At 52.0% G+C, this 26160-nt stretch overlaps 7 protein-coding genes across 9 annotated transcripts; 3 read left to right on the forward strand and 4 right to left on the reverse strand.

The window, feature by feature from the left end:
* Nucleotides 1-13: 13 nt before the first annotated feature.
* On the reverse strand, nt 14-1483 carry PV05_07394 (uncharacterized protein). The gene has a single exon (XM_013460214.1). It carries the CDS (start codon nt 1204-1206, stop codon nt 178-180), a length of 1029 nt encoding a protein of 342 aa, XP_013315668.1. The 5' UTR covers nt 1207-1483; the 3' UTR covers nt 14-177.
* A 2899-nt stretch (nt 1484-4382) lies between these two features.
* On the forward strand, nt 4383-6649 carry PV05_07395 (uncharacterized protein). The gene is made up of 2 exons (XM_013460215.1): nt 4383-5033; nt 5342-6649. Exon 2 carries the CDS (start codon nt 6125-6127, stop codon nt 6470-6472), a length of 348 nt encoding a protein of 115 aa, XP_013315669.1. The 5' UTR covers nt 4383-5033; nt 5342-6124; the 3' UTR covers nt 6473-6649.
* Nucleotides 6447-9156, reverse strand: PV05_07396 (uncharacterized protein). Its single transcript, XM_013460216.1, has 4 exons — nt 8761-9156; nt 7839-8708; nt 7471-7762; nt 6447-7418 (listed from the first exon to the last, which is right to left on the reverse strand). The coding sequence occupies exons 1-4, from the start codon at nt 8799-8801 to the stop codon at nt 7224-7226; spliced, it is 1398 nt and encodes a 465-aa protein (XP_013315670.1). The 5' UTR covers nt 8802-9156; the 3' UTR covers nt 6447-7223.
* Nucleotides 9157-13778: 4622 nt separating this feature from the next.
* PV05_07397 (uncharacterized protein) lies at nt 13779-14915 on the forward strand. Its single transcript, XM_013460217.1, has one exon. The coding sequence runs from the start codon at nt 14187-14189 to the stop codon at nt 14571-14573; it is 387 nt and encodes a 128-aa protein (XP_013315671.1). The 5' UTR covers nt 13779-14186; the 3' UTR covers nt 14574-14915.
* A 2598-nt stretch (nt 14916-17513) lies between these two features.
* PV05_07398 (uncharacterized protein) lies at nt 17514-19260 on the reverse strand. The gene has a single exon (XM_013460218.1). The coding sequence runs from the start codon at nt 19026-19028 to the stop codon at nt 17799-17801; it is 1230 nt and encodes a 409-aa protein (XP_013315672.1). The 5' UTR covers nt 19029-19260; the 3' UTR covers nt 17514-17798.
* A 52-nt stretch (nt 19261-19312) lies between these two features.
* On the reverse strand, nt 19313-26135 carry PV05_07399. Of its 3 annotated transcripts, XM_013460219.1 has the most exons (7): nt 25521-26135; nt 24374-25469; nt 21958-24322; nt 21682-21904; nt 21353-21622; nt 21072-21294; nt 19313-21018 (listed from the first exon to the last, which is right to left on the reverse strand). In XM_013460219.1, the coding sequence occupies exons 3-7, from the start codon at nt 22193-22195 to the stop codon at nt 19672-19674; spliced, it is 2301 nt and encodes a 766-aa protein (XP_013315673.1). In that variant the 5' UTR covers nt 22196-24322; nt 24374-25469; nt 25521-26135; the 3' UTR covers nt 19313-19671. The 3 variants fall into 3 exon arrangements, with proteins under 3 accessions (XP_013315673.1, XP_013315674.1, XP_013315675.1); XM_013460220.1 differs by having other exon boundaries at nt 21958-25469; XM_013460221.1 differs by having other exon boundaries at nt 21958-26135.
* On the forward strand, nt 23585-25968 carry PV05_07400 (uncharacterized protein). The gene is made up of 8 exons (XM_013460222.1): nt 23585-23823; nt 23891-24134; nt 24195-24332; nt 24382-24802; nt 24868-24899; nt 24945-25234; nt 25284-25480; nt 25532-25968. Exons 1-8 carry the CDS (start codon nt 23642-23644, stop codon nt 25732-25734), a joined length of 1707 nt encoding a protein of 568 aa, XP_013315676.1. The 5' UTR covers nt 23585-23641; the 3' UTR covers nt 25735-25968.
* Nucleotides 26136-26160: the final 25 nt, after the last annotated feature.

The raw sequence follows: 26160 nt of genomic DNA on the forward strand, positions 1-26160 counted from the left end.
AAAGATTGGGCACTGAGTATGAGCTCAAAAATATCTTTGCGCCGAAGTGCTACTCTTTTCCATTCCACTACACATGTTGCTCAAGCTCAACTTTCAAACCTAGGAACTAGGTCCCATCATACCTTGCTTTGTTCGTGACTTCCGGCTGTCGCTTTCTGCTGCGTGTTGCAGGTCTTCTCATGGCATCACATAAAGATCCTTGACAAGTTTGCGGTGTACTTCAACACCCGTATCGCCGGTTGCACCCATGTTCTCGCCCTTCAGCCTTCTCTTTTCGATCTCTCTCATGCGATCGTGGATCTCCACTCGGCCCGGTAATAGTTTCTTTCTCTCCCGATTGATCTGCCACTCCGGAAGACTCATGACGCCCAGTTCGCGGAGGGTCTTACGCTCCACAAGCGAAAACTCATCGGGATCTTTCCGGTCGAATTGGAACGGTTCTTTCAAGTGGACAGAAGGATTCGTGATGATGCGGGGAGTTCCGCAGCAGTTTCGGGACGCAGAGTGGATCATCAGAGGATGCATGAGGATAACGTCGCCGACCTTTCCGGTCATCTGCTGGAACAAATTGCACTTTGTGTCGTCGCGAATCTGCTGAACGAACCAACTGAATTCGTGGTATTTGCCCTCGTCTTCATCACCTTCGCGAGCCATGTACGGCGTGACACCCTCTGGGTTGTCGCGGAGGTGTTTGGCGACCACTCCAATTCCGTCCGGACAGATGTACGTGCAGCCTCCGTCTTCTTCGATGTCGCTTAAGACCGGAATGACGAGCAAGGCTTGCTCGGGCGAGTCGAGAAAGTGGATGAACGAGTCGCCGTCGACGTGCCAATTGTCGAGCTCTCGCGGAGGGATGGGTTTGCGGTTCCCTGTCTTGGACTGATCGCCTAGGTTGACGATGAACGCGTCTGACCATTGTGTAGACATGGGATCAGTGCGTTCCTCTCCTCCGAGCAACTCGCAAATAGCGGCCCAAGCCGTCGGCGCGAATTGCCTCACGTCGACGCTTGAGTGCGAGGGCATGTTGATTTTCTCCAGCACCCAGGTAGATGGGTTGTTTGGGTCGTAGCCTAGTCGAAGCCATAGATTTTCTGTCCATTTAGAAGCCTGCGCTCTCGTGAATGCTCCGGGGATCTTGACCCATCCAAACGACATGAAGTGGTCCACTTGTTCCCGGGATAGGGCCTCGAACTCCTCAGTAGACATGATGTACGGAGGTCTAGATGGACGATACTAGTGAAGTTCTGTCAATTACCGGTTAATAGACGAAAGGTGGCATGCGTAGTGAGAGGACCGGGATGGGAGGGGCTTTATGTATGATTCAACACCTAGCAAAACACAAATCAGGAGAGCGTCAGATGCCCTTTCAATGGCGAACTGCATTGCCATGGTATTGCAATATAACGCGCGAAACTTGAAGAAGCGCTGACCCCTGTCGAATCCGGGGAGGCTCCCCGAGTCGCGTCCTCGTGTGCCATAGGGTCCTCATTATCGGCGCTGTTCAGCAGGGAGCTGCTGAAGATATGGCAAAGTCATGGTCGCGCACGTTTCTGGGGAACCTGCATTGACCGTCGCATTTTTCTCACAAGGGGTTCATCATGGTGGAGGATCATGAAGAAGCCTGTGACTGTGATAAGTTGTCAAGTGTGTTCCCGCCTCCTTGCACCGGGCACAGGCACATTCGACCTTGGATTTTCGGTGGAGTAGTAAGACGACACCCGCACAAACTTCTTCGGTGAAGCATTCCGGTCTCGCCACAACTTCCCCTTACTTTATCCTGTCTACAGTCTTGATTGTTTTTACATGGCCCTCATCTTACCGTCCCACCCTTTATCCTCAAGGGCAGCCTATAACTTCAACATATCGGCCCTTACTCAATAGTTCTTCGACCGAGACCCTGAGTCCTAAGATAGTCTTAATTTCTCCGAACCGAAGAAGTTAGATATAGATAAGAACGGCAATCCTTACGCAAAAAGAGATACCAAACAAAATTGCCTTGATATTTAGGAACGTAGATAAGAACCGTCTCTCCAGCAAGAAAATTTACAACCAGCTTCAGAAAATCGGAGTTGCATTGGCTCTAGTCGGTTCTTAAGCTGCTTTGCATGCATAGAAGAACACCTGGGAGACCTAGATAGGTAGACAACGCAAGGGTACTTCTGGTCCACTATCAGCGGAGAATATCTACTGGTTTCTAGATGAGATACTTTAAGAAATAGGCCCTAAGGGGCGAGGGGAGACTGTACCCTTAAAATCAATATTTACTGTCGGAATTTTTCTGTTGAACTGTCATCTCGTTGCGAAACACCCAAATTGAAATTATATGAAAGAAAAAAATTTGCTTTGACGATTAGTAGCTAGTCCAATAAAATGGTTAAAGAAGAACGATTATGGCGAGACATCTAACGATAAAGATAGTTCGTTACTCTTTATATCCTTCGGAAGCTCGCTAGAGCTTGGTTTATTATTGCCTTTCGAGAAGGGATACTAGGCTTTGATGTATCGCTTGTAAGGGCATTGCCCTCGGTGTTGATGATGGCCCTCGATTATCGTTCTGGCGATATTGTTGCAACCACTCTACTATACACAAAACCAGGCATATGCATACGGCACGAAGATATCCGTCTCACACTGAATGAGGAGGGAGATAATGTATCCAACGTTGTGGGCGACGTCACTGTAAGATACGAAAAGGGCAAGAAGTAGGCCGTGTCGCTCTGAATACTTCTTTTCTTGCTCGCCGACTCTTGTCTAGATACTCATATGACAATCGGTGTCGAAAAGTCGAGTCATTCAAGGATCCGGATACAATACCTTTTGCTCTGGGTTGCTCGCTACATACGCCATGGTTTCTTCGCCACTGGGTCGGGGCCTCGAGGTTGTAAAGATAACACCAGACCCACGCACTACGTTTCGATATCTCGATTACCTCTTCTCGATGGAGCTCAGTCCCTTTGACCCTTGCCCGATAGGGTGACACCCATAAAGCGGCCTTCCTCGCCGTACACTCTAGGCTAGTCTTCAATCCAATACTTATATCAGCGACGTGAGTCCGACTGGCTGAGTCATTAGGTCACGTTGGCCCGCGATTGAGATTTGCTCCCTCACCACAACTACGAGTAAGTGTTCATGTTTTTCGAAATTCGGATTGACAGACCCCTCCTCGTTGTAAGTGTTAGGGCGGTCACCAGTATGGACGACCCATCCTGGCCGCTTGTGGTCCCAATTCAATTCAAGCAGGATCTCTGATCAGCATCCAAATTTTCCCTGTTATGATGCGCGGGGACGATGTACACTGCGCGTCGAAGTCTCTACATTGCACATGCTTGTCGAGTACTCCACATGCGTTTCGGGTCTCCAGAGAAGATTGCTTTGCCTCCCCGGCTTGTCCCGTATTCCATGTCCGAATATGGGTCTGACGCATATGCAGGAGGCCTCAAGTAGACCGAAAACCCTGCAGGAGTTACATTCCTGCAGAGCCTTGCCTTCTGGGCCCACGATCACAAAGCTGAAACCACACAGTTGAAGGCAGCACGAAAATTCTGATGTCTCATCAGAAATTTGTTCATGTACTCCGTACTGCTCAGACGAAAGCGTACTGGACGAAATTCGTACAGGGATGCATGCATGACCAGCGAAGGAACAGGGCAGCGGGCTCAGCGTTAGTATAGGCATTCAAGGGCCGGGCCTGGTCATTCATGGTTTGAGGTGTCCGGCCCCTGGTAGGTCCTCATACATAGGCGAGAATTGCGCTCCTCATCTTTTGCGGTTTGGGCATCCTTGCATGGCGCCTAATACAGGTGCAGTTGACAACGAAGCAGGTACGCAACTTCTTCGGGCCTCGAAGAAGCACAAGCTCCTGCCTAGGCTGGACTTCCAGGTTAGACACGAGGCCTCCCTGTAACGGCTGTTCGCATCAGCTTGGATTCAGGTGACTTTGCACAAATTCTAGACATGAAAAGCTTTTCAGAGAGGGCGATCTGATCACTCACTCCCCTCTAACCGTTCGACCAAGACTCAGCCTTGCACGTGATTGGCTTCACTGTCAGTATACTGCGTACGTCACCGAGGTACTCCCGTAGTACCTGCAAGGCTAGAAAAGCCCATCTGACCTCCAACAATGGATAAATTGCTCTCCTTTAGCATGGTCAAGAGGACTGCTCCCCGAAAGTCAGTGAGAGAGCTCCGAGTATACCTCAGCTCGTTCAGATTCGGGTCAAGGATCGAAGTCGTCGCAGAGTCGACGAGTCGACAAGCCAACTGCCGGTACTCGGTACCTAGGATTGGTCTCGGTGCATGGGAACATCCCTGGCACGGAAGTCGAGTGAAAGGCAACAGCCCCGCGCCGTGCCGCATGATGGCGCTATTATGAATGTGGACGACGTGCGTGCAAAGAGTCCGCTAGCAAGGTGCACGTTGTGTCTTGCTACTGGGGCTTCAAGCAAGAGAGAGGTTACACAACATTCGGCCACGCTGCTTCCCGCACTAAGGATTTTCGCGTATCCTCTGCTGATTGCGGACACTGCCCCTCCGGCTCACGAGAGGACCGTCGCACGATAATTCTTGTTTTTGAGCTCTAACAAGACATGAGAATGATTGGCACTGCCTTTGAAGCTGTGGGCGATCGCATCCTTGCGATGTCGATGATGTGCAGATGGTCACCGCAATGACAAGACGATCATTCGATGGGTCCAACTTCCAAGCCATCAGAGGTAGCTTGCCGACCATACCACCCACTTCAGCCATACCTAACTATCTATCCAATTTCGGCGAGTCGCAGCATGCAGCCGTCTCCTAGCTCTTATGATCATTCCTACCAGCGTCCGAGGAGAAGAAACGCAGACAGCTTGCAAGGGAAATTGCCGGTGTTGCTCAGCATGTCGCCTACTCTGAAGTAGCTAATCGGCTGCCTCAAGCAACGTCCATGGTACAAACTTTCGCCATTTGAAACTTGAGATCGATTATTGAACAAACCAGGAGGAGTTTCTGTGCAGGGAGCAGCCAACCCCCCTGACCTAAACAACCATGCAAATGCAAGCCACCCCAAATCCATCACTATCACAGTCCGCGTTTTCCCTCCTATTCTTCTCCTTGATCTTCCTTGAAGCTTCCTGCGACCTCCACTTGCCAGCTTCGAACTTGAAGATCCAGTCATCAGAAACATGCAAGAACAAGCAGTAAAATGTCTACCAGTCCCGTCAGAGAACAGCAATATGACTTGTCGCCAGCTCATAGGTCATAGCCTCGCCTACTACTCAATCAATCACACAGAAAACAAGAATGCAGCCCACAGTCTTTTTCCACGAATCCCCAGAAGTCCCGAATGCTAACACATTTCCAGACAACCCGCAGCGGACGACAAGACTTCCACTTAGCCTCGCGCTTCGGTTGGCATTATTGACCGCTCATCTACAACCATCCAAGATTTCTTCCAAACGTCCTTGCATGAACTCTCTTCTACGAACCCATGCCTATTCCAATACCAATACGTCCTGAATCGGGGAAAACGGGACCCGATCAAGCACAAGCGGCCAACTGACGACATTAGCGTGCCCTTGCCCTAATGTCTAATGTCGTGTCACCAACCCAACCAAATACCCCTGCCTGAATATCATGGTAACACGGGCCAACGGGGAAGCCGTGCATGAATGTCGTGCAACCAACCCGGCAGATACGAGCAAGCAGGGCACCGGCAGTGGTCGGTTGTGCAGTTTGGCAGGTCGTGTAACCGCAGGTCCAACGGTGCGTCGTGCAACCAACCCGGCATACACGAATGAATTTTTTCTTGGAAAAAGCGGAAAGAGCCACACACGAATACGAGCTGTTCGTGGGGTGTAGTCACGTCCCACGTCATATGTGCATCACATCATACGAGAAGGGGGAGAAACTGGAAAGCTGAAGAGAAAAGATAACAAAATATCTTGGAATTGACACAACGCGCGTACAATCACCGGGGGAATGTCCGTGGCTCACGACAGGGCAGGGCAGGGCGTGGACGAGGCTGAGGCTGAGGCTGAGGCTTTTTGGGTGTCGCCTTGCTTTTGCAGACTTCTACGACGTACGCACACCCCGGCAGGACAGACAATCACAGCTCCATCATGCTGTATCTCACTTTACGCTGTCAATGCGTGGCCGCACCTCAACAGACCCTTGGCGGTCACGGTCACGATTGGTCTCCGAGTCCATACGTGACGCGTGCTGCGTGATGCAACGACCTGATTCGTCCCAGCGAGCACCGGTGCCTAGGAAATCGGACGCGGTGATGCCTGGTATCGCAATTCCAGCACCAACAGTTGAGCAGGTCAGCCTGCAATGTGCTTACATTGCGTTCAACGCGGCGTCCTCGCGCTACTCGAACAGTAGTGCTCCATGCACAGAGCATTCTTGCGGATCCAAAGGACTACGTACATACGACCGTCCAGAAGCGAAAGAAGCGAACATGAAGATCGGGGGACAAATCATTGGATTTTAGTAGAGACAACATCCCGCCCAGGAACCTAGCCGCGCTACTAGGTTCAAGCTCTGTCTCTCAAGTAAATGTTGCAAGTCTTTCCCGTTGATTGAAAAAAGCAGATATCCTCACCAAGTGTAATGTGCAAGAGCTGGGTTGCAGCATAAGCGTGCAGGTGTGCAGTAACGCAAGCAAAGCAATTATCAATTTTTCCCCATGTCGCGTGATTCCCATTGCAATAATCGTGGCCATTTTCGTCCTGTGTCTCCCAGCCAGTCCTGAACCATCATTTCAGCATCATGCTCGTTTCAGCCGTCCCGTCAAATCATGTCCTTCGTGAAGCGAAAGCAACGCACAGCAGAACACAGCAAGAAAAATCAATCGCTATGTAAAGCACGTAAAAAAGCCCCAAGCTCCAGTCTGCTATGCATGTTATGAAAAGAAGCCCTTGGCCCTTGCGAGACCGTGGGTAGAGAAGAGAATACTGTCCATGCCCATGGCAATAAGGTCAGCTTTTGAATGACAGGGCGGTGAATAAACTCGAATGAGCTTTTATGTGCTCGAGCCAGAAGGCCACGGCAACTCGAAGAGAAAGCCTCCCACCGTTTCTTTTTGTCACCCATTGCATCCTCGCTTTTTGCGCCCCTGTTTTGTGGTATTAAGAGAGTGTTGCTTTTCAAAGAGAACAAGGCTTGCGTCGACCGTGAGAATCTGGGGTCATTCGGGGCTAAGCATCTGCACCGTTCAAGAATCGGAGAGAGGAAAGATTTTATTAAGCAGAGGGAGGTTGTTGTGAGCGTTTCATGTCGTAGGCTGCGTAGAGTTTCGTGTCGTCGTTAGAGGGTAGTAGTTTCTCGTGAAGTTTCTCATCTGTCAAAGCAAAGTCGAAGGTGGTCTGTGGTCTCTTTTGCTTGATCATTCTCGTGGAATCGCTGGCATCAGCATTGGCTCGACTGCCCCAGGTAGTCTATTGAAAGTCAGCACGATGGCCCTATGTGTTCGGCACGAAATGAACTCACCTCACTGAGAGTGATCAAGGCATAGACCTTGATGAAGCCATGCAACCAGCCGAAAACGACAGATACAGGCCAGAATACAAGATCGATGGGATATCGGACGAAGTGGGTGATGAGCTTGATGAACTTGGAAAACATCATCCATCCTGCGAACGCATAGCAGGCAATCCACGTCTGATCCCTGGGCCAGTCCGAGGTAGCCTTCCACAGGCACAACCAGAGCAAGATGTCGCCGATGAATGCGGGTGGCGCCAAGGTAGTCAATTGCACCGCATACGTGCTGTAGAGCTGCGTTCTGGAAAGGGTAGAGATTGTCAGCGCCAAGAACTGAGTGAGGCGAGGAGCAACTGTACCCCAAGAACAAGACTTACCTCCAAATGTATCGTTCAGCAAACATGCTGGTCAAATTGCTCCGCCAGTTGCTGCGTGCCCATCGTAGACACTGTTTCAAGAATTTTGGGTTATCCTCCAGAGTGGTCAGGACCTCGCAGTTGGGATGGTATTGCATGTAAACCTCGTGACCATGTGAGACCATCCATCGCGAAAGGAAGTTGTCGTCATCAGCGTTGAGCTGATATTGTCCGAACCACCATTTCTCATTGGTGAAGCCATTGGTGAAGTTGACGTCTTGGAGGATGTTGGTGCGGTAGGCACAAGTGCGTCCGGAAATGCACGGCATCCCACCGTCCATGTGAGTGGTGGCTGCACAATCAAAATTTCGACGTTCCAAGTACAAGGCTCCCAGGAATCCGTAGATACGTTGAGAGAAGGTCGGATTCTCAGCACGTCGGAGTCTCTGGCAGGTGACAACCGCACCGTACTTCTTGTCCTCAAAGGGAGCTAGCATCCACTGCAGAAGCTGAGAGGGCCACGTGACATCGTCATCGGCGAAGACAATGATCTCAGTGGTGACCTCAGGAATGGCCCTGGCCATTTGACGCCTCTTGTTCGCCTGCTTGACCGACATACAACGGATCTTGCCGTGTTGTGCCGCTGGCATCTTGGACATGGTCCTCCCGGCCTTGTGCAAATTCTCGTCAATGGTCACCAGAATGATTTCCTTCGGTTCAGTCTTCAAAATCGAGTCAATGGTCCGCTCCAACTCTTCTCCTTCACCGTCCAGGGTTGGCAAGATGACGGTGACATCCGACGGGGACAAAGTCGGATTGTCTGGGATCGGGATCGGTCTGAAGGTCCAGAACAACCACAGGTTGACCACGAGACGGACATACCGCCAAAGGCTAGACTTGGTCAGCAGATCTGTCAAAGAGGTTGATACATGTCCGCACTCACGCATAGCCGACGAAGAGAAAAAACCAAGATCTCGGTTCCATGGTTTCAGATCGACCAGTGACACCCAGTCAATGAGGTCTCTGGTAGGTGGACAGACAATAACGACTGTAAGAGTGGTCGAACCACTCAAGGCAAGTGGAAAAACAGGACGAACAACGACGACGAGGAGTTATGAGGAGGACATGAGGAAGAGCAATGAAAGACAAGAAAGAGAGGGCAACAACGACGCGGAGATGAGAGGTACTTGAACGTCCGAGAAAATATGGGGGAGGGGGAGGCTGAGATGCAAGTGAAGGTGGAAATGACGCCGGTGAGAAAAACAGAAAAACAGAAAACAGAACAGCCGTAAAAATCGTGAAGTGAACCTGCAGTAAGGTAAGTCTTGCACGAGGTTTGATTCGGCTTTACACCCCCAGAATAAGAAGCGTAGCTTGTGATGCCAGCGTCAACAGAATATTAGCCGCATTTCGTGTATTCGGGATGCTCCAGGGTATTGATTGGCCATGCAGCATGTAAGGTAAGGTATGCTCAGATGTTGAAGGTTCCTTTGCCGCAAGGGCAGGGCGCATCTGTGACCTCTAAGCTCTGACTTAGCTAGTTACCCCTCCATGCATGAACGACCGAGGGGTGGTCAGGATGGTCAGGGTAGTTAGGGTGGTCAGGTCAACCACGGGCCAAAATGACCGGGGTCTTGGTTGAGACTGGCGGGGCCCAGGGTACGACCGCCTAAGCGTTGTGTATGGATGGGCTCTTGGTTATATGGGGTACAGCCTAGCACACCTGCAAGTTGGTGGATGCCGCCCACCAGCCCACTTTTTGATATTCTGCGGGCTGCTGCATGGCATGCCTGGTACATGCGCATCTGCCATCAGATTTGTGTCAGGTTCTGGTTGAAGAATCCATCAGAATCCAGCGATCATGTCCACTACAGCAGGAAGCTTCCCATTCATTCACAGCCTAACCGCCGTAATTTCGAGTGCTCACTCACCCAGATCCAAACAAGTGCTGATTCCCAAAGCCTGCAACCTGCAACAGCTCAATTTAGCCATGTTCATTAATGCCAACCATGGTGCCGGGGTTCGACTATTTTCTTCTCGATCCCTGTGGTAGACTGAGTCGATCAGACCATGTAGCATCCTCGTCATGATACCGACTACTTGCAGCCGCCTCCTCGCCTCCTCGCCTCCCCTTGATTTAACCGCAGCGCTACCAGGCACCACCAGGCACTCACAGACGACCATCCTCACGCATCCTCCGTTACGCAGATTACAGCATGTTGAGCACGGTCTCAATCCTTCTGGCCCGCTCTCATCCAGACGGAGTCATGGTGGTGGATCGACATGACTGTCTGAGGTCCCTCGTGCCCCTCCTCGAATCCTGCCATGAGACCGACGATCCAAACATCGAAGATTTCCCCGAGCACACATCCATCCTCTCGTAGCCATATCAAGAGATGGGAGCCAAAAAGAAATGGCACTGACTGGCGGGCTGGCAGCGGCCCTCTTAGCGACCGGTGGACACACCATGCAGCCGATGACAGGCCTTGGAGGACCACCTCAAAACGCCTCTTTTCCCTCGCCCAGGCCAATTCGTACACAACTCCGACCGAGACACATGCAAAGACGACCTTACTCTTCAAGCTTTACCTCATCCTGTAATCCAGGTGCAAAGAGACCTCCCTCCATGTCAGATTGGCCTTGAGCACGAGGACGGAGAAGCACCGTGTGACCGAGAGATGGGACCGCCGATGTCGTGGAATTGACCTCACGATCACTCCCCGCGACCTGATCGTTCTCAACATCAAACAGTTTCCCTCGCCGTTGTCTCCATTTTCCCTGCCGCCATCACGAAAATGCGAATCTCCACAAACATATCCTCATTCGCCGCTAGCTTCGCGTCGACTGGCCACTCTGTCTACCAATTCGTGCAAACCCAAACCATCATAATTACTGCAGGCGCCAGCTGCTAAACTCGAATCGTTGTAAGTGCACGCCGAGGGGATTGTACGAACCAACTGCAAAAGGTCTCTCCAGTCCACTACTCTACAAATGCATCGAAAATCAAGCATCGCTCCAACACCTTCTTGCCCGTCAGCCCCACACTCTCGCCAGCTCTCGTCGATTTCGCTCATGGCTTCCACACAAGAGCTCTGTCCACGGCCGCGACTCCACCAATCTACGTCCTTGATGGTCTGCACTCGATCCAAGATCGCTGCCCATGAGCACTCGAGATGTCCCAAATAGGAGATCGTTGACTACAAGACTGCAGACCTTCCAGGTCACAAGAGTCAACGACAAAAAGCCACTCGAGCTTGCCCGTTCTCACAGGTCATTGACACATAATCGGCAGATGGACTGGAGAAACGATGCGCTTGGCTTGACTTCCCATGTCAAACTCAATCAGGAAGACGTGCGGTCGTCCCGTACCTTGGAACCCTCGTCCTTGCCCCTCGCTCTCAACTCTCACGATCAGCTGCAGGCTGCAGCAGACCAGGCAGGGTCCAGCCCAGAACGGAGCTGTGCATCGCTAGAAGGTCTGTGCTTTTGGCGATCCACCTGCCCCAGATGGCGCAATGTGTGATGCGACTCAGCACGGAATCACCCGCAGGCCCTGTCCGATCAAAGCAGATACCCAGACCATCCAATCCGCCCTTGTCCGGCCATCGCCCTTTGGCTGCAGCCGTGGAGATAAGTCCTTGCCTCTAGCTACTCGAGGGCAATTTTTACGATTTAGGCTGCGCGACCAGAACCCTCAGCAGAGGAACGCATTTGCTCAGGGCATGTGCTCAAGCCGGCCGCATTGCTGAGCTCTAACCGAGCCGTCTCTCATACCTCGTAGAAATGAAAACTATTCACATGTATGACGTATCAGCACACTTGAAGTTTGATGGTTGAGCCAAATGCATACGACGTCGGTCGGCGATCATAACCAGGGGGCCATGTGAAGTGATCCCGGCACATGGCTGACAAAATTCAGAGCCCAGATGACCCTTTACCAGGCATCGCTGGCTTGCCAGCCGGACTTTGTACTGGCATGCCCAAAACAGCAGTGGATTGCAAGACCGATGTTCGAGGAGTTCATCCATAAGCCAGTCTGGCGTTAAAATCCCGCGCAGTTTGTGCTCGTGCGAGGCGGCGTGACACGGGAAGTCGGAGGGCACGGGTAAAATTTGCATGAACTTCTGCATCGCCGCCTGTGCTTCGGACAAATCGTTGTGACGGGGTCAGACAGCTGAAGAGCAGCGCGAGACTCGGCTTACCAGGATGAACGGTCACGCCACCCTGTAGTTGATGTTGAACTGACATTTGCAGCACTACTGATGCCGACGTGATCTCAAATCTATGTCAAGTCTGAATGCGAGAGGGTGTGTGACTGATCTTCAGATGCCACTGACAACACGAGGAGTTCGCATTGGGTGGTTGGGGTTGAGCAGGCCAATCCCTGGTTGAGGAAAACGACGTGAAGCGCCATGAGAGGCCATGGCATCGACTTGCATGGTGGCGTCCTCGGCGGCCAACCTCGCTCCTTTTAGCGTCATCCGCCCCCAGAGCAAGCTTGCTTGTTCCTGTAACCGACCACCTCGACGCAGTTGTTTCTTGACATTGCATCAATCGTGCAGCAGACTATTAGTCCGGCTTATCGCGCATCATCTTTCAGCTTCCTTTCTGGCAACATTCGACCGCTCGACTTCCTTCGGCTCACCAACGCAGTGAGCGTATTATTGGCACTTATGCAAGTGAGCTTAAAGAGGGTAGGCATCGAATGTCGGCGGCCGAACAACGAGTCAAGGTTTAATCGGTTCACCATGCTTGAGAGACTAGTGTGGGTAAACTATGAACAGGAGGAAATGCTGGTGTGCGCCAATAAGAGACTGTTTGGATGTGCTCATGCAACCATGACTCTGCCAATTCAGCGGCAGTATCGAAGGCCAATCTTTCTTGACCCAGCACTGGAGCATACGCTTCGTTGACCTTCGCACTTACGAAGATCAGCTTATCATGACATGGAGGCGTGAAGCATCACGCATATACAGGTTCTGGCGTTACATCGGAAATTTACGCCTTCTTCAACCACAGACCAGGTTCGTCTTTCCAAACCCCCTTCGAAGAGGTTACCTAGATACAATCCGGTATCTTGAGTGTCGAAGAAGATCCCGTACTACATTTGCAATGCGTGTATTCGTGAATGGCAGCACCTTGTTGTTCATATCACCAGTGGTCCTGTTCTGCCCGGTAGATGGCAAGTGTGGTCGAGTAGCGTAGTGTGTGCAAAGTCTTCCAGGGGATCTCTTGCGCCCTTTACCTCCTCTGTACCTGGTCAGCAACCGTTACTGCACGTATGACAACCACCTGTTGATCCTCAGAGGTAATGGACCAGCCAGTCAGACGATTCAGTTGCACTAACATTGATCGCTGAGGCGGTCTCGACGATAGATTCAGGGAGATAGCAACTACTGAGGTCTTTTTTATTATTTATTATTTCCACTGGCTTTTCGCATGAGCCTAACCTTTGATGACTTTGGGGATTGAATAGCTTGCTCGGCCAGCCATTGCCCATGGTGTGCGATAAATTTCTTTCCAAATCCCGCACAGCAGATGCACGAAGGCAAGCCATGTCGTTGAAAGAGCACGAATGAAGATGAAGACACATCGAGCTGTCCGGAAGACAGGGCTAAACTTCCCCCCGTGGACGGCCTCTCGATGTGCATTAAGATGCAGATAGCTGCCCAAACACCCTAAACAAGTCACAGCGCGGGGCTGGCCCACGGTGCCTGGACGATCTGATCCTGATCCATCCCCCGAGATCAGGACGGATTCAATATCCCAGACGCTGTGGGATGGAGACATGCAATGATAATAGCATTTTCATTTTCTCATCAACACCAACCATGTCTATCTCAGTGGTTCTCTCGCTCTCTAAATTCTCCATGTCTCGTCTTGGCAATGACGTCAACAATATGGTCAATTTCGACGACCAGCTTTTTCCTTTGGTCTCTGGTGGTTGCCCTGCATCTCCCCGTACACAGTAGCCTTCAAGGTACTCGCAGCTTCATCCAACTTTTCACCATCCATGATATTTTATTGTATTGCCTTATCATCTCGGAACGATCTGCAATCCAGTGTTCATGCATCGAAGGTCAAGTTCATGCGTGTCAATCACGAGTTTCACCGCCCATTTACCCCTGTTTCCCAGTCCTCGTGGTCTGACGCAAGATAGGCGGTGAGGCAAGGAAGATCACTATCCCGGGCGCCTTGGTACCTTATACGATTCGATCGATACCTCACAGGCCTGTCGATGACTTGCGTTCACGGCCCGAAGCGAGATCGACTGCCACCACCGCTCCATACTCCTGGGACTTTCATCAGATCTCCCTGCTCCCATTGACCTTGCTGAACTTTGATGGAACTTCAACCATTTAAATTATTATGATCTTGTTCGTCATCCTCGTCGACCTGCAGCATGGTTTTGAAAAATATGCCAACACCGAAGTATCTCTGGTCCAACACCGCCTTCACCGACTTTCCGGGTCTCACTCCTGCACAAATTTGCGTGCTTCAAACCAACTCCCTGCGACCAACTTACAAATAACGGGCAGTGCGGCCCTCAAAACTATCATCCGCAGAGGACGCAAAAGTAGTGACAACGCTATTCTCCTAGAACCCAGTCCAAGAACGGCCGTCTTTCATCAGAGCCAATCCATGGGTCAGAACCCCCACCATATTGGTCACATGGCCACCGAACCCGAAGATGCAGACTTCGCGCCAGCTTCAAACTGGGTTCGACTCGTTCCTGCGTCCTGCTGTGTGATGTAGCACAGATCGACTTCTGCAACCAAAATCGTGCGATGCGAGTCATCCTGAGAACTTGTTGGCGCTGGTCTGGATTGTCGCGGGATGGACTACTTGCAGCACGAAGTTGATCGGCTGTAGCATCCCGACTGGCTGGGTCTCAAAGACCAACTTCTGCTGCCGACAAATAGCGGTTCTCGAAAGCGTTGCCATGGTGGACAACCCTCCTTGGCGATCATTTCACCGTGACCGGTTGCAGTGTTGCAGTCTCTCGCTTTTTGCCACCGCTTGCCTTTCTCCTTCAGGACTGATTTTCCTTGAGTTGCATGGCTCTCGAAATCTTCAACCCTTGCGATTGGACGGTAGTGACCGTCAATCCATGGCCGAGGGAGGCGAGGAGACTCCGCGGGTCAGGGTGACCTCTTCAATGCCTTGATCCCAGTCCACTTGTGCAGGCAGCCAACTGCACGTCTTGCTCGTGGAGGTACCCTCGCGGCTACGTAAGCTTCCGTGGGGTGTCCCTTGTCATTGCCACTGGAGTCCGCATGTACGCCCATCTGTTGGTTTGCATATGGTGGGTTCACTGCGTCGCAGGGTCATTATCCATATCCGACCCAGGGAAGTGGCATTGACCGCTAGGGTGGTGCAGGCACATTTGACTAGGTGCTGTACGCCTGTTGCTGCCTTTTCGAACCTTGCGCCCCGGCCACGTGCGGTCAAAGGCTGCAATTTTCAACTGCATTTTGCTCCATCTGCAGCTACGCTGTGGGTTCTGAGACGCAGAAGTCATCCCTTGGAGCCTTCCCGCAACAAGTGGGGGAATGTCCAGTCGCTGGCGCCCCCTGAATTCAGCTTGCAGAAGCTATAATGCTCGGCCAACGCGACCAGAACTCAGATTTTCCACAGCAGTCGACCTCCTCACTGCTCCAAAGGTGCGCTGTTTAATATTGAGATGGATGAGAGCTGTAGAGCGCAGCCACGCCGGTTTCCTGGATGATTCTTGACATTTAGGTCCCCTATCTGCATTGCTTCTCTTTCTATTTTCGAAGTGACGCCTGAGGACGGCCTACGAACGCGGCGACTCGGTGGCGTGGTTGATAGCTGTCGCTCTCGGTGGAGTATTATGGCTATCCCTGTCTATGAAGCCATGTTCCTCCGATGCTGTCGCCACTATTCCTATCGACGCAGCGGGATGGCTTTGCCTTCATAACGTGCCTCAAACCACCCTACCAGGATGCATTCCATAATCAACGGTTTTGGACCTGCTGGAGAGAAATGAAGAGGTGGAGATCTCCATAATGTCAAGCTGGTCAGGAGAGACGCTCCATATTTCTGCTGGCCCGACCTTGTCGAAATCTTGAGACACAGTGTCGTTTCCACAGAATGCAACGGCAAGTCCGAAAACTCGAAGCAACCAGGACGCCTATCCCTTGAACATAGTCGGCGTTGCACAGATCGCCAAGACTGTTTTCCATGATGCTTACGCCTAGGACGTGTGCTACTCCAGTTACATGCAAGTCTGCTGGAGAGAGCTTCCTTTTGTGCTAATTACTCGATCCAGTTTCTTGTGGACAACAACATCTCTCCTTATATTGCCGCCTCAGTCCCTACGCCACAATCGATACGTATCCACAATCGCAGTTCCCACAGCAGCTCTGGGCAGCCAAGCAAGAAGGCAGGAATTTAAAGAGAGAGAAGATGAGGAAGAAGAAAATGCACACAAAAGAATGTATTAGAGGGACAGCATGAAACCTTCGCACTGCAGGTCACCTGTACCGATTGCCGTGCGCAAGCACCATTCGAAGCCTGCGCAGGCATTCTCTATCATCACTCACAGTGTACGCATTGGAAGACTCGGCGCAGGACGCAACGTGCGTTCATATGTCGCAGTCGTGGGCGAAACGAAAAGCCCTTGACCTCAAGAATCTCTGGAGACCTGGGCAGACCACTCGAACTATGTTCGACGAAATCAATTACAGGGATTTGGAGCCTGACTGTTCTCCTAGCAGGTATCGCCTTTTGACTGACCACGCTTCGATACTCTTCTATGATTTATGAGACAACAAGCGTATAACACCCGGGCCCTGTGTCCACCAAATGTCACTGGTGGCCGTGAAACGTCCAGTTCGGAAGTGATATGATCACGGTTTTGGAACAACCGTCCATTGCATGTAAGATCATTCACTGGCAAGGCGAGCCATATCTATCCTGTGTCCCATCTTCTGAGGGGCCCTGTAGAGAAGATGGAGCTTCGATCGACTGTTCCATGACCCTTGTTTGTCCACGAACAGGTACGTTGCCCGAGATTGCGTCGGTATGCATGAAACGAGAAATGCGTGGAACGTTGACCTGAATGACCAGTGTCTCTAGCCTCAAAAGGCCCTACTCAACAGATTCCCACCGTACGGCAATACCAGACCTTTCGCCATGGGGCAGCACTTGTGCGAGAAGAAACGACCTGAAGTCGCCAGCTAGATTCATCCAGCGTGGCCTTCCCCCAGCGTTGTTCGCGACTAACATACCCGAAGACCAGAGACCTGCATGCTCGGTATGTCCTCGTAAGACAGGTCTCCTATCTGCTAGACAGCCCGAGATTCCCAAGGACTACGACGCCATGGCGCATCTGGAGAAGCTGCACTTAGACGATGTCCACGTCTGCCACGGTAGGTCACGGAAGCCCATCCAAAGAGATCCGAGCAGCTATTTATCGCGCAACAAATGGCTTGTCCACCCCCTTGCTTTGCTGATATACTGTCTGTCCGAGACTTGGGCACGCCCGCCGACGCAGTGCGCCGTAAATACGAAGTGTAAGCAGGAATGTTCCCTCCAGACCGCGCGGGTTGGTTGTCGAAGGTTATTGCCCGTGGCTCACTGTCAGTAGCGTAACAGTTAGGCACAGTGACACATGCAAGATTCAACGGCTTGGGTGTCTTATGGGCGAACTACGGCGGACAGGATGCAATGCTCTGAAGGACTCTTAGGGGCGTGAAGACTCCCGACAAAAACTCATGATGACACCATGGTTCATTGGCCGTAGGTAGACGTGTGTATCTGTAGATATCTCCCATAGAAGGAGAGAGAAAAGAAAGGCATGAAGCAGACCAGCAGAAAATCATCATCTATGCCGTGCCATGCCGTGATTGAGTCCAGTACCTACCCCAGTACCTAGGTAGGTTTGTTGGGTATGGTATATGATGGTATGTTTGATATCCGTAACAGTAACTTATGAGGTGGCACGGGTGGTTACTGTCAAACCCAAGTCTGTCCCTGTCCAAAGCGGACCTCGAACTCGACGCCACCGAACACGCCAATGGCCGGATACAAATCGCCCTCGCCCATGAGCCCGTCGACGCCTTCGTCCCGCTCGTCGCGCTCCTCGTCAATATCCCACTCCCAATCCTTGTTGGTCTGTCCGTCCCTCGTCACGAACGCGGTGGTCTTGACTCTTCCTATCCCTTCCACTTTCGCTTTCCCTGACCGTGAGTCGGGCTCCGGCGGCCCGGCAGGCGTCGTAGAGAACTTGATGCCAACACCGACCGTGTCTCCGGGTTTGAAAGCGTCCACAAAGTCACGCCCGCCCCACGAATCATGGACAAAACGGCGTCCGTCGTCGCCGTGCACGCCGATACTCGCGCGGTGCCAGCCCGGCAGACGCCACGGCGGATACGGCTTTGCGGCGAAACCGATGGCGATGCCCGAGTTGGCACTGGAGATGCGCTGGACGTGGATCTCGAAATAGATGGTGATCGGGCGCGAGGTGAGCAGCGGGTTGTCGGCGGCGGCGAAGTATAGCGGGATGCTGGACAGGATGATGGCGTCTTGTTGCGCCGGGGCGGTGGATGTGCGGATGGACCATGTCGTCGGCGAGACTTGACGGAGGGTGAAGTTCTTGCTGCCGGTGATGGCGGACGGTGGTCGTTCGAGAGTCAGGTGGCCGGTTCGGGCGAGCGTGTGGATGTCGGCGGACGGGCGGGACGGCGTGTAGACTGGGTGGCGGGCGCACCATTCGTGCGCGCGTGCGGCCGAGTCGTAGGTCGCGTTGTTGGTAGGGGAGTAGTCTTGTGGTAGAGGTGGCGGAGGCGGGAGGAGGGCTGTGTCGGGGATGACTGTCCAGTCGTGGTATGGTGGTGGGTTGTCAGACGGTGGTGGTGGGCCGGGCGGCGGGAGATAGGTTTCTTGTTGTCGTTGTTGTTGTCGATGTGATGGAGGAGGCGGGCCTGGTGGAGGGGCGAAGAAATCGGTATCGTCACGTTGGAGATGAGAAGGAGGTGGACCTGGTGGTGGAGCGTACGAGGATTGCTCTGAGCTCATCATACTTGATGAGGATTGATGGTTGTTGGTGTCTGCGGTTGTGCTGTGGCCGAAGACACGTCGTTTCTCTTCCGCGGTGGAATATGCCTGATACTGGTCGTCATTGTCGCGGGATGCTGGATCGGTGCCTACGTCGATTTTACCCTTCAGGGATTTGAAGATGCCCATGGCCAGTCGCCGCTGGATAGACAAAGTCACCAGAGCGGTCGTCGACAGTCCTCAATGTTTGATTAACGGCCCAAATGATGCGGGGATCGAGATTGTAGTTGCAGAAAGAGCCTCTCCGGCCTAGGATTGATGATACTAGTAATGATTAAGACAAGGCTCAACAGTTTTCTGAGATGAGTCCTTGTAAATTGCAGTCGAATCCACTTCAAGAGTAGGTCATCAACCATCAGACAAGTTGAAGGCAGTGATGAGAACCAACGATTCACAGTCAAGCGACAAAAGTGGGGAGATACCGTGGATCATGATGGTGCCAATGCAATGGATGACGGAGATACGTAGTAATCGTCCAAGTCTAAGCCACAGTCAACAGTCAACTGTATTTTCTCCTGCAACTCCCTCAAAGCGTTACCAAACCACGGGTCATCTCGATACCTCCACGTTTGGAAGGACATTCATCATACGGCGATCACAACATGAAAGACCTGCAGAGGCAGGCGCAAAACAAACAGGCTCTCGGTGTATTTATTGAGCAACAAGATCCATTAGTTTAGTGTCTCTTCCTCCCTCAACCGCGTATATACAGGCTGTTCAATTGCTTGCGGATCCCTCCGGACTGCTCCGTCTGGACCGACGGCGAACTGAGTCATCCCTGAGCAGGTCTTTGCGGCCACTGATCAAGTACCGCCTGAGTACCTGTCAACGTGAAATTGACCATCGCTTGCGTCGGCACATCCACCAACAACCCATAATCACCGGGGTACAGGACAAGATCCCCCTTCTCATCACGTCGTCCGAGACTTCCCAGCGTCAAATTCAGGCTGGCAGTCGCCGAGCCGCCGGCACTGATGTTGAATAGCCTCTCATATGCCACCAGTTGCTTGATCGGATAAGGCTGCGGTCCATACTGGCCGCTGATAAAGCCCAGCGTGACGAAGTCGGATGTGACGCTTCCAGTGTTCTTGACCGTGACATTGATCGCCTCGAACGGACACAGATCCATGTACGGATACTGCGTCTTATTGCAACTCGACACCAGCGACGAGATGTCGTAGCTCGATTGACTTGGCTGGGACGCCGAGGCACTGAAATTGGTGTAGTGCAGACCATATCCGAATGGCACGACGGCCTCGTTGTACCAAATATACGTCCGGCCGGGGTTTCCTGAAGACGCGTTCGGTCTAAGTCCCATATCCGTCAGGTCCACCTCATTGACGTAGTCTGCTGGATACTGCGTAACGGGCAGACGTCCTGCAGGCGCGTATTTGCCGGTGAGCACGTTCATGAGCGCATCCCCACCTGCCATGCCGGGGTAGCCACCCCAGACGATAGCAGAGATATTGGGGTTGCTGAGTAGTGGAGTGTTGTCCAGTTGATCACCCATCTGGAGGACAATGACAGGCTTGCCCATGGAAGCGAATTGCCCGATCAGGTCGATCGAAGCTGGTGGCCAGTCGATCGTGTATCGGTCCATCCCCTCGGATTCGTCGTTGATGCTGATTCCGTCGGCCACGATGATAATGTCGCTGGCTTCCGCGGCCCCAAGCAATTCATCCCATCCGTCTGTCGTGGGCACACCGAACCCGCCGCCGTATATGACATTAACATTGGGTAGCTGTTGGGCAGCGTAGAGTGGTGAGTGCAAGTACGGGGCGATACCGTAGTAGTTGCCTTGCATCGTGGTTGTGGCATTTGCCCAGCTACCAAGGAGTGCGATCGTGGTGTTGTGGTCTGTCGGCAGCTGCAGCGGGAGGATGCCATCGTTCTTGATCAACACGATACCTTCTTCAGCCGCCTTGAGGGCCAGTGCTTCCGCGTCCGAGGTGGCCACATCAGACCATCCAAGTGATCGGTACGGAGTCGCGGATGCAGGGTCAAAATATCCCAGCTTGACGAGAGCGGTGTACAGGCGGACAAGTGCTTGGTCGATGACAGTCTCGTTGAAGAGACCTTGGTCGTATGCCCTCGGAAGCCATGTTTGGTAGTACGTCCCCTCGAAACTGTCAGCTCGATACTTTCTCATAGAAAGACAAAGCAGGAACGTACGCAATTCAGGTCCGTACCAGCAATCAACGCATCAGCAACGGCCTGTTGCTGAGTCGGTGCATAATAGTGTGGTGCGTAGATATTCTGGATGGCATCACAATCCGAGGTCACGTAGTGCCCTTCACCCGTCCAGTTCCAGTGGTCTCGGAGCACGTCCTGGAGGATGTAGGGATCGGCGCATGTGGGTACTCCGTTCAGAGCATTGTACGAGCACATAACCGACCTTTCTCTTTACGTCAGCAATCTTCAGCCGCTCGACATTCAGGCTAAATCCGACTGACCCAACGGCAGCATCCCGAGCGCATGTCTGGAAAGGCTGCATGTAATATTCGGCCAGGTCTTGCGTTGTTACCATGGCGTCAAAGTTGTATCGATCATATGTCTCCCACATTTCAAGGTCGTACGCCACGAAATGCTTGCAAGTTGCCACCACTTTTTTAATAGGTGGATCGTGACCTCCTTGTAGTCCATCGATGAGCGAAGCAACGTACGATTTGAGGTGGAAAGGGTCTTCTCCTGGGGTCTCTTGACCTCTGCCCCATCGTGGATCTCTGGAAAAGCGGGTTAATGAGCCATTCTCCTGGTCTGGTTGTCTGGCTTCAATGCTCACTTGTAGGGATTGATATTCGGAGTCCAATAATCCAGTCCGCTCCTATTGACATTGTTAAACGCTCGCGCCTCCGTGCTGACGACAGTGGCAACCGCATGAATCAATGCATCGTCAAAAGCTGCGCTCATTGTGATCGGCTGCGGGAACGATGTTGCATGGGAGAAATCTCCAGACTTGCTGAAGTTGACGCCGGGAGAACTTGCGACTCCATGCAAAGCCTCCTCTGCATTCTGGTCAGTATGTCCCAAACGCTGTGACACCACTGGTTCCACATACGCCACCATTGATAGCTATACAAGCCCAGTCGCGGTACTCCAGGTGAAGTGTTGCCCGTCAAATTGAACTTCTCATCGATCGAGAGAGCATCGACAAGAGCCTGCGCTCGAGTCACGGCTGCTGCACTTGCGTCGCAGACCGTGTTGTTTGCCAGAGGACCATTAACACAGTCTGGGAACAAGTCTGCAACTGTGGGAACAGCCAGCAAGGCGATGATGCCTATGATTAGTGCAGCCATGATTTGATACGCTGCTCAAAACACCCACGAACGAAGCTGAAGAGACGGATTCAGATGGGCAGATGCATGCTTTTATCCTGGCGTTCCAGAGTATTGACGAAATAGACTTACTGATCACCGCACTTCTCTGCATCTCTGGATGCACATTCTCCGCTCCCCAGAACCCAACATCGTCCTCTTTTGGAAGGACGATATGGAGAGTTCGGGTCTTGTGCTACTAACTTTTTGCGATGATGATCATCCGAATGCGAATTGCCGGTAGCGGTTGTGCCTGAGAAGAGTGCAGCAGACCACGGCTTCTTTTTTGTGACAGACCCCTGGGCGCTTCGGCGTATCCACCTATAGCTTTTGTTCCACAACGAAGTTTTGTGGTGTATGACGAGGAAGCTTCGGCAAGAAAGCTTCTGCATAGCAGCAAAGTCTTAGCCTATACCCCATTAGTTGCAGGCAGTTCATATCAGGCTCTGCGGAGAAGCATTCCCTTCCAGAAAATTTCGCTTTCCTGCATCAATGCGTCCGAGGACGGTCGGAAATACGGCTAAACGGCCTTCCTTTCGAAAACAACCAATGATGATCAACAGTTGCATGAGTTTTCGGTGTAACGTAGGAATTCCAAGCAATAAAGCCTGACGTGGGTAACAATGGATAATAGGCAAAGGCGGGCTCTCAAAGGATCGAGGTTGTCCGAGGGATTTCAGGCTAAATTGCTTCTCTTAAACTGTGGAGGTGGAGGAGAATGCCTGCGGAGTAGTGGATAATGGAGCCTGATCAAACACTCAGCCTCTCATGATCAGTAGCGATTTTCAGGCGAGAGATTGCCTGACCCCAGGAAGGCAACCTGCTGATTTCATGGAACATTCGCCCGCAGCTCGTGTTTGCTGCATAGATGTCCATTCCACCAACCAATATGTGTTGACACAAGAGTAGCATGTTGAGAAAACACCTTAGTCTGACTTGATATTCAGAGACAATCCTTGTGGACCATGTCCTCGATTACATATCGCCGGCTCGGGTCAGACACCGTTCTTCTGGTGCGCATCTAGGTGGTGCGGAGGCTGGCCATGCTGGCTCAGCCAACTTCCTTTGTAACGCGGAAGCTAATTGCCGATCGTTGATATGGAGCGTCGACCCACACGGCCAGCTGCCAAATGGAACTGCTTCGCTGGACATTCCACCGGTCAATAATGGGCGACAACCTGCCAGGCTCGCAGGGTCTTTGCTGGTTACCAATTACGAATCCACTTACGACCATACCTCGTGCCGTACGGAGTACAATCCCTGCTTTCGCATGTGCCGTGACAGTTCTGAATTAGCCTGAAGACGATGGTATTGGGTGAGTTGCTGATCTTATAGAACGATGACCGCTCCGTTCTCGAACACGGTTCCCATCTTTATTTTTCCAGCGCCTTTGTTCGCTGCACTCAACTTGTCTTGGAGCATTGCAAGATGGCGCCAGCAGTCAAGACTTCGCAATTCAGCGATGCAGCCCTTCAACACCGTCTTGAGTTGACAGGCAAGGCCGGTCCGCAGGCGTTGCTCAAGAATATCCGCGTCTTCGGCCTTACATGCTTTGCTTGCATCGGCGGTCTTCTTTATGGCTACAATCAAGGTGTTTTCAGTGGTGTTTTGTAAGTGGATAGGGCAATCAAGACCCTGGCCTCACATGATCAGCGGACTGACACGAGCCGTGCTCAGGACCATGAATTCCTTCAATAACCATATGGGCGACTATGTCAGCAACACGACCAAAAAGGGCTGGCTCACTTCCATTCTAGAGTTAGGAGCTTGGACCGGTACCCTGTACTCTGGCTTCCTCGCCGAGATCATCTCAAGAAAATATGCGATCCTCGTTAACACTTGTATCTTCATCCTGGGTGTCATTATCCAATGCACAGCAACCTCAGCCGGACACTCTGCCATTCTCGGAGGCCGTTTTGTGGTGAGGATTGACATTTGTGCCTCATTGGGCATGCCGCCCGCTGACATAGGGTTTGCTTAGGTTGGTATGGGCGTTGGCTCGCTTTCCATGATCGTCCCAATGTACGTCGCTGAGTGTGCGCCACCCGAGCTGCGTGGCTTGCTCATTGGTATGCAACAATTTGCCATCGAGTTCGGCATCATGATCAGCTTCTGGATTGTAAGAGACTCTCGCGATTCCTTGCGCTCATATGTACTGACCCTTTCAGGATTACGGCACCAACTACATCGGAGGAACTGGCAAAGGGCAGTCCGATGCTGCATGGCTTGTGCCTCTTTCTCTTCAACTGGCTCCGGCTCTGATCTTGTTGACTGGAATGATCTTCATGCCTTTCACTCCTCGATGGCTCATTCACCATGGCCGGGAGCAAGACGCAAGAAGGACATTGGCCCTTCTCAGGGCCATGCCAGCCGAACATGAACTTATCGAGCTCGAATTCCTTGAAATCAAGGCACAGTCTCTGTTTGAAAAGAGGACTGTCGAAGCCAACTTCCCCCATTTGTCAGAATTGACCGCGATGAACACCATCAAGCTGCAATTCGTGGCCATTGGGTCTTTGTTCAAGACCATGCCGATGTTCCGTCGTGTCATTGTGTCGACGGTCACCATGTTTTTTCAGCAATGGACAGGTATGAACTTGACCTCTGTGTTGTCGCCTTCTTTTTGTTGAAATCGACTGACCACCGACGCCAAGGTATCAATGCCGTCTTATATTACGCCCCTCAGGTAAGATTGCGGACATGCTAAAGCGAAGCACTCTGACGAGGATAGATCTTCGGCTCTCTTGGTCTCTCCAACAATACCACCTCGCTGCTAGCAACTGGAGTCGTCGGTATTGCGATGCTGCTAGCTACTATCCCTGCAATTCTGTACATCGACAGAATGGGAAGAAAGCCCGCACTTGCCATTGGAGCACTTGGGATGGGTCTTTGCCATTTCATCATTGCCATCATATTCGCCAAGAATGAGCATCAATGGCCAACGCATCACGCCGCGGGTTGGGCTGCTATTGTCATGGTCTGGCTGTTCGTCATCCATTTCGGCTGGTCATGGGGACCTTGGTGAGTGTGCACAGTCTCTTTCACGTACAATGCTCTGACGTGGTTCCAGCGCCTGGATTGTGGTTGCAGAGGTTTGGCCCCTCTCGGCTCGTCCATATGGTATTGCCCTTGGTGCTTCATCCAACTGGATGAACAACTTCATTGTTGGTCAAGTTACACCAGATATGATTTCCGGAATCCGATATGGGACATTTATTCTCTTCGGATTGTTGATCACCATTGGTGCCGGCTTTGTCTGGTTCTTCGGTAAGTGGAGGAAGCCTTGCACCAGATACAGTGTTCTAACCTGCCCAATAGTCCCTGAGACCAAGCAGCTGACCCTCGAGGAGATGGATCTGGTGTTTGGTTCAAGCGGAGTCGCAGTAGCGGATCAAGAGCGTATGCGCCAGATCAATGCTGAGATTGGCCTTGATCGCAGAGTGTCTGCCGCTGGAGTACGTGGGAGCGATGAACAGGTCGCGGAGGTGCATGAGAAGAACGTCGAGTCCGAGAAAGCGTAGGTCGCTCTGGTATTGTAACAACCCGTTAACGACATGGACTCGTCTGGTGCTAGGATGCTGTGTGTGGAATGCTTGGATGAGATTGTTGTTCGTCTGCTTTGTCGTGCCTGCTAGATGCGTGTGAAAAGAAGTCAATCAGAATGGGGCAGGATCGGACAAGCTTTTCACGAAGAGTTCTTTGGACATGATTTCATGGCCCTCGCCGACCTCGCAATGATCAGCGCTGATGTTCCAGGCTTTCCAAGGCTCACTTGAAGTCTGAGTTTTTCGGTTGAACCGCTTCTGGTCCGCTGCGTGACTAGATCCCATCGTGAGGAAAGCATTGAGTGCATAGCTGCAATAGTAGAGGGATGATGGACGAAAGTGATCAACTGAAAAAAGGAGGACAAGAGCAGAAACACTAGCCTGAATCAGGATTAGTCTGAT

The sequence above is a fragment of the Exophiala xenobiotica genome, assembly GCF_000835505.1.
Source record: "Exophiala xenobiotica strain CBS 118157 unplaced genomic scaffold supercont1.4, whole genome shotgun sequence".
Classification (NCBI taxonomy): Eukaryota; Fungi; Ascomycota; class Eurotiomycetes; order Chaetothyriales; family Herpotrichiellaceae; genus Exophiala; species Exophiala xenobiotica.